This window comes from Heteronotia binoei, chromosome 6 (genome assembly GCF_032191835.1).
Source record: "Heteronotia binoei isolate CCM8104 ecotype False Entrance Well chromosome 6, APGP_CSIRO_Hbin_v1, whole genome shotgun sequence".
Lineage (NCBI taxonomy): Eukaryota > Metazoa > Chordata > Lepidosauria > Squamata > Gekkonidae > Heteronotia > Heteronotia binoei.
Window position 1 is genome coordinate 51,801,542 of NC_083228.1, and position 16,037 is coordinate 51,817,578.

Genomic DNA, 16,037 nt, shown 5'->3' on the forward strand with positions numbered 1-16,037 from the left:
TGCTAAAGTAGTTATTGTGAAATATTGGAAGAAAACAGAATCTTTCCCCCACCCCCCCACCCTGCAAAAAAAAAAAAAGATTGGCTTAATTGTGTGTGGAATGTGGCTTTATTAACTAAATTAGCATATTGCCAAAGGATACAAATAAGTGATTTGCAATCTAGAGATAAGTATTGGGAAAGCAAGACAATTTTTATTATGTATTAAAATTTAAAAAGAGGTACAACATACCATTTTGAGTGTTGTTAATTGCTATAAACACCTTTCCCTTTTTTCTTATGTATAAAGGCATTATTTAATATATGTAATTTTTAAAAAAAAATCAGTTCTGCTGTGATGTCAATGCAGGCATGTGAAACACCTGAAGTTTGTTTACTCTCCATAACTGCTAAGGGATTAAGTCATAGTTTAGAATCCCAGTTCGTGTGGAGGAAACAAACTCTAGAATCTGGAAGCATTCAGCCATGCTGTTAGAGATACTGTTAGCATGAAACAAGCCAAGTTTGTCTTACTTGTGAATGGACAGATTGGTCATGATGTCTGAATGCAGCCCAAGAGGCTTGAAAGGAAAACTCCTAGTGAAGAGACAGGATATAAAGCACTGATTTTAGCAACCTAGGACTGGTTACATCTTTTCACTAGTTATCTCAAGCCTTCAATAAAGGCTAAAACTGCACATCTCACAGGAGATGTGTGATAGTTCTCCCACTGTGTTCATTTTAAGGTTTCCAAGTGGCTGTGGAGGGAGGTTAGGAAAAAAAAGAGTTTTATTATCACCATGGTTCAACCTCCCCTCTTACCTCCCCAAGCTGCTGTTAGCTATTGTGGGGAGGGAGGAGAGAGAGAGTACTATATTAGATAACTTTGGTATTTCTGGTCGCTTGTTTGTTTGTTGCCCAGTTTAGCAGTTAGTCGTTTCTGGGGAGGGAGTCACATTTCAGTTGGAAATTAGTATGGAAAGAAAGGGTTTCTCTCACACAAAGCACTGTGTTTGTTTATGGCTGCATTTCAAAACTAAAAAGAACAGGGAGATTTGATCCCATATCTCCCAGGTAACATGTAGATTGCTCTTTAGATTACTGCTGTGAAAAGTGGAGGGTGGGGATGAGAAGCCCTATTAGCTAACATCATCAGGGATTTGAGAGTGATGACCTATCTATAACAAACCTAAATCTACAGGTGGACCGTGATTAATACTGGACAGTATTAATTACCGTAGGTCAAGACTTTAGCATCATGAGCGATGGCTGCTTAAGTTGGCAGGGCACCAAAAATACTTTCTTCTGGGTTGTGGCTCAAAAACAAAGCAAATAAGTTCTTGAAATTCATGAATCTTTTCCTGTGCTGCCTGCTAGACAGCATCCAACAATTTTTAAAAGAAAGAAAAGAAAAAGTGGCTGTAAACTTTGTAGTCTAAGGGTATGGCTGAGCCAGTTTGGTGTAGTGGTTAAGTGCGTGGACTCTTATCTGGGAGAACCGGGTATGATTCCTCACTCTTCCACTTGCAGCTGCTGGAATGGCCTTGGGTCAGCCATAGCTCTCACAGGAATTGTTCTTGAAAGGGCAGCTTCTGTGAGAGCTCTCTCAGCTCCACCTACTTCACAGGGTGTCTGTTGTGTGGGAGGAAGGTAAAGAAGACTGTGACCACTCTGAGACTCAGAGTGAAGGGTGGGATATAAATCCGATATCATATTATTATTATTATTGCTACTCCAGTGATTAGCATGAAACTGTGTATACAGTGTGCTCAGATAATTCAGAGTCTAATACAAAATACTTCTAGCACTGAAAAATCATCAGAGGAATGCAAGGACAAAGCATTTTTCTTTCCAAGTACAAAGTATTTTTCTTTCCAAGATTCAGATACAAAGCACAAGCAAATGCTTAGGCTTTCTTTTGGACATTGCTCCTTTTGCCTCCAGATACTACCAGTGAGTAGGCTTTGACTACAAATGAAAATTAATACTGAAGATTGACATGTCCTATAAATCTATACTGAGAGACAAGCAATATCCACTGGGCTTCTTTTGGGGTTCTCAATATTACTGGGACTCTCCAAGAACTTTAGCAGGTTGGACTGTGTGCTTTGCTAGATACTGATGCATGACTCATCAATGGACTGCAGCAGCTGCTGCCGGAACATATCCATCTGCCTCACTAATATCTATGATTTCCTTCTCTTTGTGTGTGTGCTAGGTTTTAAATGAAGCTGTTGGAGCAATGATGTACCATACTATCACTCTCACCCGAGAAGACCTAGAGAAATTCAAGGCCTTACGAGTCATTGTACGGATAGGCAGTGGCTATGACAACATCGACATTAAAGCTGCAGGCGAACTTGGTATGTTCAGACTACACTCTAGTAGATGAAGATGAATTTTTTTAAAAAATAAGTAGAATAAATGGTTTTTCATCATCCCAGAACCATGTTTTACAGCCTGGGGAAGGTGGGCGGATTGTTTTGAATTCTACATATGAGCAGCAGCTTTATTTCACTTTGCATTTCTACTCCCCTTTGTTCTAGTACAGGTAGTTTCCTCCATTCTAAACTGTGAGTTATATTGACTGAATAAAACGCTTTGTAGAATTCTGATTTGAATCTACAGCCCCTCCCTCTTCTGAAGCAGGGAATGATCCCTCCTTTGGTGGTAACACCTGTTGTTCGTATTGATCATCTCTTGGTATAGCCAAAAGGGCACCTTCAGTGCTCATCCACATCTGCTTCCACATGAGTTTTGTTATAGTTTGACATCCAGGACAGAGTGGGCGGGGGGGGGGGGCGTGGCATCCACAACAACACTTTCCCTTAATTGTTCATTTTCCGTTTTGCTGTGATTTTCCCCAAAACTGGTTTAGTTCAATTGGATCTAGCCACAGTGACCCATGCCTTAGTTACGTTTAGACTGGACTATTGCAATGCAGTCTGTTTGGGGCTATCCATGATGAGTGTTTGGAGACTGCAGCTAGTGCAAAACCCTGTGGTTAGATCACTGCTGATCAGGGCCAGCGATCAGGAGCATGTGACCCCAATACTATAGCAATTGCACTGACTACTGATCCACTCCTGATTCCAATTCAAGGTGTTTACATTTAAAACTCTAAAGTTTCTTGCGACTGAGGCAACTGAAAGACTTTCTTTTCCCATATGTTCCTTCCTGGGAATTATTATCAGCAGGAGAGGCCCTCTTGACTGTCCCATCAAAGAAGCTTGTAGTGGGTATACAAGAGATGGCCTTTTCAGTGGCAGCCCTACTATTATGGAACAGTCTCCTCCACCCCTGCCCGAAGTTGAGCTTGGCTGTCACACTTTTGATCTTTAGAAGGCAGCTCAAGATGGTTTTATTTCTGCATTTGGTTTATTAGCAGTCTTGGAGTGTGATTTTAAATCTTGGTTTTTATTTCTAATACAAATTATGCATTTTCTGTGCTGTAAGTGGTCTTGGGCTCTGTAAGGAAGAAAGGTGGCTAAGAAATCTTTGAAATAAGTTATGTATCTTCTTGTTCCTCTGAATTACTAGCTTTTATTTTTTTTAAAAAAATCATTGTCAGGGAAAGCAGCACAGAGAGTCATAGCTGTGTAAAAGCGCTCCATCTGCACATCAGCATCTTCACCAGTTATTTGGGATCTTGATGCTTCAAGCGAAAGACTGTGAAATGCTAGGAGCACAAAATCTGTAATTCAGTTTTAGTGTTTTCATAATGGCTGAGTCCAATGGCACCTTTAAGATTAACAAAGTTTTATTCAAGTTATGAGCTTTCATGTGCATGCACACTTCCTCATATACATTGAAATGGAAGTTACCAGTCCATACGTATAGGTAGAAGTTGAACAGCAAATTAGCATACAACATAATGAAGATGTTTTAACAGATGGAAACAGGAATACTCAGCTAAGTTTATATGGTCACCATCTGTTAGAATTTAATTCAGAGGGAGAAACAGTGAAATGAATAAATATGTCAAAATTAGATGTGTAAATGTATCCTTAATTGTGAAGTACCAAGAGTAATTAACTGAGACCCTGTTGTTACACTCCATCCATCTCCTCTCAAGGATAGAGGTAATTAACAGCATCCTTTTCTTTGATTCTATGGTTGTCAGACCATAGAAATACATTCCAATCTACCATTCCAAATTACATTACATTCTATGATTCATTGCATACATTACCATCTCTATTCTAATCTACTATTCCAAATAAGAAATACACTAAAATAAAGAGGATGTAAAGCCCTTCTTGATAAGAATACAGCTATAAGGACTAAATAAGTTTAGCATATGTAGTCAGATAAAAAAACAGTTTCCCTGTTAAGTCTACAATGGGAAAACAAAGAAGCAGAATTTTTCAAATTCATACAATGTTTTATATGTTTGGATTCAACAGTTTTCCTTGTTCATTCTTTTGGGGGTGTTCGTTGTTCGTTTTTGTTGGAAAATATTCTGCCCGTGCATATCTTTTATATTAGCATTCTCAGTCATACCAGTTATATTGCTGGCCCATATAAACAATGAATGGATTTAATCATTAACCCGTCAGACCTTAGTTATGCTTGATGTGTGATGACAAACATAATCTTAGTATAGGTGTTCGGTTTGCTGAACATAGCAGTATGTCTAACCTCAAAGTCGGAAGGCTCCTGTTTCTAGAAAACTGCATTCACTTTCATTGTTGCAGGACTAACTGATAAATAAACTAATAAACCTCGTTGGACTTTCTAAGCTTTTGAGACATGCAATATAGATATAACGATAATACAACAGTTGCTACAATATAGTCACTATTCATACATCTGCAGTCTAGGGTTGCCAACAACCTGTGGAAAAAATATTTTGCCCCTTTAATAGAGGCTTAATATGTGAGAATGAGCAACTCAAACTTTTCATGGCAGGGAGGTAAATATCATCACCTTAAAAACTAACAACCCATTGAGCATCTGTTAAAGGGACATCACTTTTTCTCCTGGATGTTGCTATTTCTACTTCTGCCTTTAGAACCTGTGTCACCAGACTTCAATTTTTAATCTGATGTCCCTTGAGCACTTGAGCAAATACCAAACTTCCTTCTCCTGATGGAGCAGTAAAACTTTCCATTTGTGCATTTTATCTGAACAAATGTTTAGTCTCTCCGTTCAGATCATGGTAATGGAACTAATTAATTTTTATTAATTAGATTCTTTAGGTCCAATTTGACTTTGTATCCATTGTTACAAGTGAGCTAATTATATGTTGTTGATATTTATTTTGCCCTCTTGGCAGTATATTATGTGTTGCATGCATTCCTGCTTATGTTCATAAGAGTATTCAGAGATCTGTGTTCACATTTTGTTCCACATTTGTACCATCCTCTTCAGTGAAGTCGCACATTCCTTGTTGTGAGCTCTTGACATTCTTTTCCAGTTTACTCTGTTGTCAGTTGCACTGCAGCCTGAGTATCGTATTTTCCTTCAAGTGCAGCCACCAAACACTGCTCCTGCCTGCTACCATCACTTGTACAGTTTGGGCAGCATTTAAGAAATAGCTGTAATTGGCATGAACACAACTTATGGTCATGTTTTGCTTTGTCCTGTCTTCACACCTTTCTCTTTCCCTCATATACACAAAGCACATATAGTTTGGACAGCCTTCAGCAACCTTGGGGGGGGTTGTGATGTTTGAATGCAGGCATTTGAAAAAATGGATGTTTCCTCTACACCAACTGGGATTCTAAACCTTAGGAGGAAACATCCCAAAGTGTTTAGGAGCCTTCATTCATATGGCAAATCAGAATTTGGTTGAATGCTTCCAACACCAGAAACTTCCAAGTGTATACATATGAATGGGAAAGGAACAGGGGGATGCATGCAAGCATGAGCTCAAGGTGTTTTTTTATGCCCATTGACAAATAGAAGTTTGTCTTGAGTTATGATGCCCAAAGGTAGCTAACAGACGATTATCAGCTTAAGGGCCATGCTTGCAGACAGTTGTCTGCTTGCAATGGCTTCAGCGGGGTGGCCAAACTTGCTTAACATAAGAGCCACATAGAATAATGTCAGATGTTTGAGAACCACAAGCCATGAACATTAGACAGGGAAGGAGGAGTAAAATAGAGGGAGGTAGAAAGAAAGCAACTTTAAATGCATTCTCCAAGCTGGCCAATGGGGTGGTGGGGCTTCGAGAGCCACAAAACCTGTGTGAAAGAGCCACATGTGGCTCCTGAGCCACAGTTTGGCCACCTCTGGGCTTCAGAATGGTGACAACTCCACGGTGTTTGCAGTCTTGTTACTTGCATTGTTGCCCACTATGTATTTTGTCTCTGTAGTATTATAGACTGCCAGCAGGAATTCCTGGCAGCTGCATGAAACCAACCATGCCTTGAAAAACAGCCTTCATGCAAAGTTTTTGAGCACAATGGCGTGCCATGGAGAGTCATACTTCATGTGCAATTCTAACACTTCCAGTTTGTAACCATTTAATGGGAAGTATAATCAAGTGTTCATTTATGCTTTGTGCTCTTTGTGCTATAACTATACAAGGTGTTTTCTAAGGCTAAGCCCCAGTAGAAGTCCTTGGTCTACTGATCAGGTCAGTCGTTGGCAAGTTTCTTTCAAGGGCCTTTTTGATAACATGGTAATTTGTCCCATTTGTTTTAGCTTTCTTTAACAGCGAGGTCTCCTGTTGCCTGACAAATAGCACAGACAGCTAAACTGATTATGTAATCCTTAACTAGATTTAAGAATTATAACATATTGGCCATTTCTGCATGCTACTAAAATGCTAGTAAGATACTTGCAAGCAACAGCGTTAATTGTTTTACCACTAATGAGTACCACTGCATTAGCATATAAAACAAAATTGATCTTTATAGGGTGCCAGCTGTATATGTTTGTCGATAGGGTGGCATTAAAGTGATTAATTGCTTCAGAGGACTCCATTGTAAATCTTAATAAAACTAAAGGAACACGCATCCTTTTCAGTAGTCCTTACTAAATGAGATGCTTTGACAAATCATTTAGTTTTTTTAAAAAAATGCTCTAACTTGCCTTTTTACTTACAGCCTGACTTTGTTGTTAAGAGATCTGGAGACTGAGCACAGCTTCTGAGGGAGGGTTTATTATTATTATTATTATTAAGTACGGTAATCAAGGGCTGCCTAATCATGGAAATTTTGAGATTTTCTTGTTTCCTTGGGCATATGATGGCTCTCTAGCTGCATGAATTAAAATTTACACATACACATTTTTAAAAATCCACCAAGGAAATGGATGGAGCCAGAACTGTTAAATGCCCACACTTAAAACGGAGACCTTTGTAAGCTGGTGCCTGTCAGAGTTGGCAGAACAGATCTAGAAGGACCGTGGGCCTGCCTGTATTATACAACAGCTCTTTATCTATGTCTGTGACACTGAGACGTTTAAAAACAAAAATTACATTGAGAGCAGTGTAAAAAATACCTCTTGACACCTTCTTGGCATCAAAGGGCTTTGGCCCTTGTAGGTGCTTATGGCTTAATGGGTGCATTACAGTTTTATCGTGTTGTTTTCTCCTTTTGGTATGTTGCCCACGGGAAACCTTTCGTTGCTGTTAATAAGTTTGCGTTAATGTGACTGCCTTGCATCACTTTCCATTCTACCTCTAGCTCTCCTCATTTGTAGCACAAATCCTAGAAGGTTATTTCTACTGTGTGTGTCTTTCAGATGAACACCTGTCTAGGATGATATAAAAAAAATGTTGTTAACAGGAAAATATGAAGGCCTAGATCCAAACTAACGTTTCTCAGGCCAACAGAGCACACTTTCAGCCTCCCCTCTTGGAGCAACCCGGGTTGCTGTAGGGGTTAGAAGTGGGGGGGGGGGGGGGGCGGGACCTGGAAAGAGAATTTTGTAAATGGGTCTTATTCAGTTTTTCATACATTGTGCTAAAAACTCTCTGACATTTGTATATGACTGCATTGTGATAAAACAGGAATCTGAGAAAGGAGGCCAGGACAAGCTTTTTGTGAAGCATTGCAGCCAAATGAGGGGAGGGGGAAGAGATGAACTGTGATTTGTAGAGCAAGTACAATGTTGTGGGCAGGTGAAAGAGCAAGTTGGGCTGAACTTGAATCAGTCCAATGTTGAGTGGACATTGTTAAACTTTAAGAAAGATAGTTCTTAACCCAGACCTGTTACACTTTACCTTGTGAAATCAGCTCCATGTCTTGCCAAGGAATAATCTCCCTGTGGGTAGATTTGAACAAGGCATGGAAAGCCGTATTAACTAGAAGCTTCTTTAGACATCATTAAGGACAGAACAAAAAGAAACCAACTGAATAAGGATGGCAGGATCAGGATGCCAATAATTTCCACACAGCAGCAGATGCTTTTAAATATTGTTTCCACAAGGCTCATAACGTTTGGAATCACATTATTACCTGTGTGTAGTCAAGAGAGTGCCCTGACCCGGGTAGCCCAATCTCATCAGATCTTGGACCTAAGAAGGAATTGGCCCTAGTCAGTGGGAGATGGCCAAGGAATACCATAGTTACTATGCAGAGGCATGCAATGGCAAACCCCCTCTGTAGGTAACTTTCCTTGAAAATCCTATGAGGTCACCATCAACATTCCCTCTAAGCTGAGTTTGTGTGAGGTAGCTCACACATTTTTGTCTCAGCTCAGGAAAAATTGCCCTAGAGCGAACTAATTTATACAGTAGCTCACTACTTTAAAGCCAGTAGCTCACAAAGTAGAATTTTTGCTCACAAGACTTCATAGCTTAGAGGGAACATTGATAAGTTGGCTGCATTTTGATGGCAAAATAGTAAAAGAGAGGGCACACTAATGGTGATTATAGCTGGGGAATCCTACATTTCAGTCTGAAGTGTCACAGCTGATTTCTACTGTTGGTTGATGCCAAATGGCTAGATCAGAAAGAGAACTACACCCAAGAGCAAATTGATTTTCCACATTTTTCTCACTGTTGTTCTTTGTATGGATGAATTATTGGTTGAGGGTATGATAGCAGTGTTCAGAGAAAATGTCAGGCAGCTGCAGCACCGCCAGGGTTGCCAACATCCAGGTGTGGCCTGGAATCTCCCAGAATTACAACTCATTTACTCTGGAGAAAATGGCTGCCTTGGAGGGTGGACTCAGTGGCATTATACCCTACAGAAGACCTCCCTTCATGAAACCCTGCCCTCTCAGACGCTGCTCCCTATATATCCAGGAATTTCCCAACCCAGAGATGGTAGCCCTAAGCCTCACTTGTTCACTATCCATCTCAGTGGTACAAGTGGGAAGATACCATCTCTTCTACTCCAGAACTGTCCTTTCTCTGCTGCACTAGGACCCATTAAAGAATCATTTCTGAGTGAGGATTGCCGGTTGCTGTGCAAGATACTGACTTGAATCCTTTGGTAAATTCTCTTGAAGGAAGAGATTTCTGTTAGAATATGACTTCCTCACCTCTGCCACTGCTGCCCAAGATGTCCATTGGGCTGATGTTTGTGGAAGGCTGGAGATCCACAGAAATAACAGCAGAGGGAAATCAGTGAAAATCACAGTTACATACATGTTAGCAAAAATTTACCACAGGACCAAACCCACTGACTCCAGTCTGGGTGAGAAAAGTGAGCTGGTGGTCCTGAAATGTGTTCCATTTCCTATCTGAATGCTTCCTGGAGACAAAAACTCTGCACATGGAAAGCTAACACATCAAAGAGGAAGCTGGTGATGTTCTTTCTGATGTGCTAAGCACTGCTACACCACTACTACAATACTACACCACTTCCATGCTGATCAGGGGTATTGCATATACATTCACGTAGAGAGGTGGAGCTGGAATCAAACCACTGGATTTCATGCATGATAAATTGTCTGAAGAGATGCTGTATTTCAGCCAGTTCTGCTCCAGTTCAGTACAGTTGGTTTTTTTTGTCAGACTTGTGCACAACATGGGCACTAGGCTTACCAGGAATCAGATGGCTTTCAGTACTCTCAAGAGCCGTTGAAGAAGTAACCAATAAAGATAATAGTTAACTTGGGACAATATGTTGATGTCTGAAATTATTTTATAAAGGTTCTTTTTTAGTTTACTTTGGTGTTTTTTAAAAAAAATAAAAGTTTAGAACCATTGAGATTTTCTAGCATTTTTTCTAGACAAACCAACAAAGGCGAGCTTCTTCCTTGTGTTCCAGGGATTGCTGTGTGCAACATCCCCTCAGCAGCAGTAGAAGAGACGGCAGATTCTACTGTATGCCACGTCCTGAATCTCTACAGACGGAATACTTGGCTATACCAGGCACTGAGGGAAGGAACCCGAGTGCAGAGTGTGGAACAGATCCGAGAAGTGGCTTCTGGGGCAGCTCGCATTAGAGGCGAAACTCTTGGCCTGATTGGATTTGGTAAGTTGGTGACTTTGGGAGGAAAAGAAGAACTTAGACGTTCCGTTTTTACCAAAATAGATGGCCTTTTTCTTTCCATTGATGTAATAAGAGTCCAGTCCTTGCAAGGTCTTTATGGACTAAATAGTCATGTCCCAGAGTTCCATACCCTGAAACTGATACAGGACATGACAAAGAGATGAATATGTGTTTCTCCCTACTTTAAACTAACAAATGAACCAAGGTCGGCCACAAGCTTGAGAAGAAAACTGGAGAGTAGGGGACAGGAAGAGCCTGCCTGACCCTTTCCCCCCTTCCTGTTTTTCTGTTCAAAATTATGTATCTGGCTACCATGAGTATTGGTAAAGGAAACATGTTTCAGGACTGGAGATATCAAGGAACAAAACAGCTTGAACTCCTTACATTAGTTCTCCAAATTGCAACCAGGAATAATGACCACCTTTATATGTAATCTTCAGTTGCTGTTAGGAAACCCCCACAAGGCATTCATTAAGCTTGGCTTAAAACTCCTTTGCACTTGTTTCTGAAGAGAAAGGGGCCCTACTCCTAACAATAGATAAAAGAGTATTAGTTTTTATCTTTGTTGGAAACAGCACAGACAACTAACCCAACCACTGGCAGTCAAGGATTAAACTGGAGCTCCTTATTTTTACCAGTACTATTGGGTAAGCTGAATAATGGAATAGAATGCTTGTATAGCATACAAACTACAAGCTGGAGAAACAATGAAGGCTAAAAAGAAAAATCAATCCTCTGTTGCTTTACCCTTCACTTTGACAATTAATTTGGCATTGTGCATAAGACATGTTGGAAGAGCTCCATGGCGCAGAGTGGTAAAGCTGCAGTACTGCAGTCCGAGCTCTCTGCTCATGATCTGAGTTCGATCAGGAAGAAGCTGAGTTCAGGTAGCCAGCTCAAGATTGACTCAGGCTTCCATCATTCCGAGGTCAGTAAAATGAGTACCCAGCTTGCTGGGGGGAAAATGTAAATGACTGGGGAAGGCAATGGCAAACCACCCCGTTAAAAAGCCTTTTGTGAAAACGTAGTGATGCTACGTCACCTCAGTGTCGGAAATGACTGGTGCTTGCACAGGGGGACTACCTTTATAAGACATGCTAGGAAAATAAAAAAAATTTCCCTGGTCTTTGAAAAACTGGGATTTCTTTGGGTGACTGGGAAAGAGATTATGGTTTTATGGGGAAAGGAAAAGTATTAGTGGAATTTAAAATAAAAGCTGATGTGGCATCTTCTTATTAAAATATTTATATGATGTGTATTGATCAGACTAGCCCGATCTTGTCAGAGCTTGGAAGCTGAGCAGGGTTGACCTCCAAGGAATGCCAGAGGTGTGACAAGGAGGCAGGCAATGGCAAACCACCTTGGAATGTCTTTTGCCTTGAAAACCCTCTGGGGGTCGCTGGAAGTCAGCTGTGATTTGATGGCAACAACAACATAGTGAGTTGCCAGCATTCAGTATAGTTGTACAGTATCTAAAAGCAACACAATAAGGGCTAGTCATTCCAAAGCCTAGGGGCAAGCACAGCAAGAGTTCTCCTTTTTGCTAGCTCAGTGGATCACAGCAAAGGCATAACAAATTGGGCAGGTCATTTAGCCACAGCTGGCACATATGCCAGTTTTTGTCTAAAAAACTCCCAAATGTTACTGGGTTGGTTTCTCCCAGGGTTTCCCACTCAGTCTTACCAAATGTCCCTCCTTGCTATAACGCTGGTTCCACACAGCTTTTGTTTGTGCAGAGTGCATGCATACCCATTTTTGATGGGGACTCCTCCTTTTTTCATCAACATGAAAGTGCATAGGATCCAACCCACTATCTCTAGGCTCTAACATACAAATCATTTTTAGGCACCCTTCTTTATAACTATTATGTTCTCCGAGTGATTATGCAGTTAATGGTAATTTATATCAGTTCGCCAACATACAAATGTGTCATCTTTTCCTGTGTGCCAGGCACTAAATTGTACTTTTCTGTAGTTACCGATTAATGACTAATTGCAAAGAGGGGGGGTGTATGTGTCCATCTATTTACAGCTGTAGCAGACAAGGGGTCGAGATGTCCTCCTCCCCCCCCCCCTCCATTTATCATTCCACAGAACTTTAAGTTCCCAAATTCTGATAACCACTTTCCCATCGTGAAGTCACAGTGTCTGGTTATTTGCTTTCCTCTATGTGTTTATAAAAAAAACAACTCTGGTCTTGATGTAGAAGTCGGTTAGTTGAGCCCAGACGGTGACATTGAATAGGAATGACATTGTGGATAATGACCTGCTGATTGCACTGCAGCTGTCCCTCTTTATCAGAAGAGCCTTATTAAACCTTTGCTTCCAAACCATGACAGTTGTCTTAGTCATGCCCAATTAAATAGCCATTCAGCAAGAGTGCAAAAGGAATTGGGGGGGGGGGGGGAGACTCTACAGCAAACAAGTTGCTCTTCTAATAAACAAGAGAGAGGTTTTGTTGTTTGTATTGTTTTACAGAAGTCCTTCGTAATAAGATTTCCTTAACATGGCTCCCTGTTTTGTATCTGAATTGAAAGGTTGTGCAGAGGCTTAAATCTGTCTGCAGTGTAGGGGTTTTGTGACCACAGTGGGTGCTGGGGATCAGCACTTCAGTCCCCTTTGGGAAAAGCTGAATTATTTGCAGCGTGGGTGTCCTTCTGCTCAGGCTGCCTCCCCGGTTTGAGACTCTAGGCCTGTGTAGTAGTGCCATATTTCCACGCTGAAGCTTGGACAAAGCTTCTGTATCAGTATTGCAACGTCTGCTCACATTAATTGCCTCTGCAATGCAATGGCAGATAGTTAATAGACACATTTTTGAAAAATGCCAAAACGGCTTACATGCAGATTCGAGTAATGCCCTAGCACACGCCGCATTACACAGTCCATGTTTGACCTTCAGCGGAGTCAGTGGTAAGGCAGTCTGCCCCAAGAATTTGTCTCATGCAGATTTCTGGTCTGCCAGCAGGAGGGAGAGAGAAGGATACAAAGGAAAGTGCTCCTGTTCCTTCTTCCACGTGTAGAAATGGTGATGCTTTGAAGTGGCTTTCTCTTCACCATCTCCAGCATTCTGTGTAAAAAGAAATCCCTGATAAATTGAAGTTAGGTGGTTGCCAGATGCTACAGTTAAATTCTTACAGAGCCAACTGTGGTGTTTTTTTAAGGTATCAATGAATAACATAATAGATAATTTAGGAGCCTAGTGACGACATTTATCCTTTGTATCAATACGTATGCATGTCTCTTTGTAGTCTTCCTAAAAAACAAAGCGGTTTTAAAAACAGACAAGAATAGTATCTATAATGAGACCGCTTGAGTAGGCCTGCACAAATTGTGACCCATCACACCAGTCATCGCTCACTAGCCTCATGGCGTGATCAACCTGGTGCTTGCTTTTGCGGATCCAGGCAGGCAAGAAATAAGGATGCTCATGGGGCCCCAGTGGGAGTTGTGATGGGTGAACTGCATTGGACATGGTGGGTCACAAATTGTGTAGAATTGTTCTAAACAGTTGGAAACCTTCTGTCCCTCTCCCTTTAGCTGAACCTTTCATGTGTACTCATTTTCAAAGATTAGAATCAGTGCTCAGTCTAAGGAGTTCCATGACTTTGCTTCCATGGGAGAAACATTCAGTTCTTCATAACTTATTTTTGAATAGGAGCCAACAAAACAGAGAAAGAAAGATTCCTAAAACAGCTGTGGGAGCAGAGTGGTAAAACTTATTGTTCTTTTGTGTAGTGTGTGTGTATCTGTATGCATAGATTAACACCGGATGTAAATTCCACCATAAGGCATGGAGGAACACATTATTTAAAAATAGATATTAATTATGTTTAAAAATTGCTATAAGGAGACTGGGGAAAAGATAAGGAAATTGTCCATTGCTACAGGTGTGCAACCCATGTTTTACAACTGCATTTGGAATTTCAGTGGATACTATTTCTGAAGGAAGAGTGGCATTTTCTTGGGCACAGAATGTAATGCGTCAAGTGTTTGGAAAATGCAGTACCCCTCCACCATCAATCCAATTTTGCAGGCTTACATTAAGAGTATTTGCAGTTTGGCTGTTTTCTACATACACATCGCCCTGTTTCCACAGCATCCAGTCTTGGACTCTAATATTGATGGGGAGGGGAGGAAACTAAGCTGCATTAAGTGCGTGGGATCAGTGAACTTGCGAAATGCCTCCTTGGCACGGACCAGTATGCTAGTGCCATTTGTTTCCTTCTGCAAGTGCCGCATTTCAGCAGTTCCTGACAAAGGGATAATACAGGAGAGAATCAGTGCAGCATGAATGCCTTTGCTGTGGTAGGAGAAGACGTTTGGCAGCCCGTCATGCCGATTGGTACTATTTAATGCACTCCTTGGAATTCATGCAGTGCTGCCACATTGCCAAGCCTATTATGACAACTCTCTGCTTTTTTCTCTTTTTTTGCTTAGGTCGCACTGCGCAAGCAGTTGCAGTTCGAGCCAAGGCATTTGGATTCAATGTGATCTTTTATGACCCATACCTGCAGGATGGCATAGAACGGTCCCTGGGAGTCCAGAGAGTCTACACACTCCAGGATCTGCTGTACCAGAGTGACTGTGTGTCATTACACTGCAATCTCAATGAACATAATCACCACCTTATCAATGACTTTACGATTAAGCAGGTAATTGTAAAACCAAGGAAGATCATCTTGTTGGCTCTAGCCACAGTCTGGGAATGTGTGGCTGTGGAGTGCCAGAATTCCTGCTGGCACGGAGATAACACTAAGCAGATGCAAATAGTAATTGTATGTATTTTTACCTTTGGGGAAGTTGAGACATGCAGCTAATTCTCCATCTGTCTTTTCCACATTATAGATCAGGTGACTCTACTTTAGCAGGTCAGTTTAATACAGTTGATAAATTACAGTTAGCAGCCTAATGTTGCACAGTATTACGAACTGAAGACTCTTGTTTTGGTTCCAATCCTTCCTGACATCCATGGGGCTTGCAACACTGCCTTTTGAGAAACTAGACCAGGTATTAATAAGTGAGAGAGTCTCCTAGCCAGGTTTTTTGCATCTCTGCTCATTTGGAATAATGTTAGACAAGATTGTGAGACCATAGCCTGTTTCCCAAATGTGTGGATAAAAGGCAACTAGATAATAGGAAAAACAAGGGTCTGCTTGTCTTATTCCAGCCACTGAGAAGTGTCTAGTTTTCCAGGGATCTCAGAATCCCACCCCCCCAGATTCGGCTAATTTCTGAGTTAAGAGAGCAGCTGAAGAAGCTACACAGATCTGCTTCTCTTTGATGTTTGCATTCTCCCATGCTTTGATTCTGTAGTTATTGTAAATATACCCATTCTATGCAAACAGCATATAAATAAGTAGCAAGGGGACATACTAGCATAGTAATTTGTAACCTAGGAAAACACCTTGAGGACACAAAGCATCAATGCAAAAAGGTAATGCTTCTGGAAAAGGATACTCAACCATAGGGGCTGGAAATTCCTGCTTTTGCTTGAAAGATGGGAGAGATGTGTACAGCACTTGAAAATACTATGCTTTAAAATACTGTGTAAAAAGCTGTTTTATTCCTGGAAGATAAATATCAGCAGCCTAAACATCCACTTCTGGTGAGAGTAAGATTGGTCAATATAGCATTTCAGGTGCATTTGAGCCACTGCACAAGCG

General features: G+C 41.0%; 1 protein-coding gene across 3 annotated transcripts in view; it reads left to right on the forward strand.

The window, feature by feature from the left end:
• The window catches only part of CTBP2 (C-terminal binding protein 2), a 124,087-nt gene that overhangs the window by 96,252 nt on the left and 11,798 nt on the right, over nt 1-16,037 (forward strand). For all 3 annotated transcript variants that reach the window (XR_009555559.1, XM_060241443.1, XM_060241442.1), the window contains exons 3-5: nt 2,197-2,341; nt 10,151-10,357; nt 14,812-15,026. Coding sequence is in view for 2 of the 3 variants with exons in the window: in XM_060241443.1 (XP_060097426.1) it covers nt 2,197-2,341; nt 10,151-10,357; nt 14,812-15,026 (567 nt within the window). In the remaining variant the exon portion in view is untranslated. The remainder of the gene's footprint in view (nt 1-2,196; nt 2,342-10,150; nt 10,358-14,811; nt 15,027-16,037) is intronic.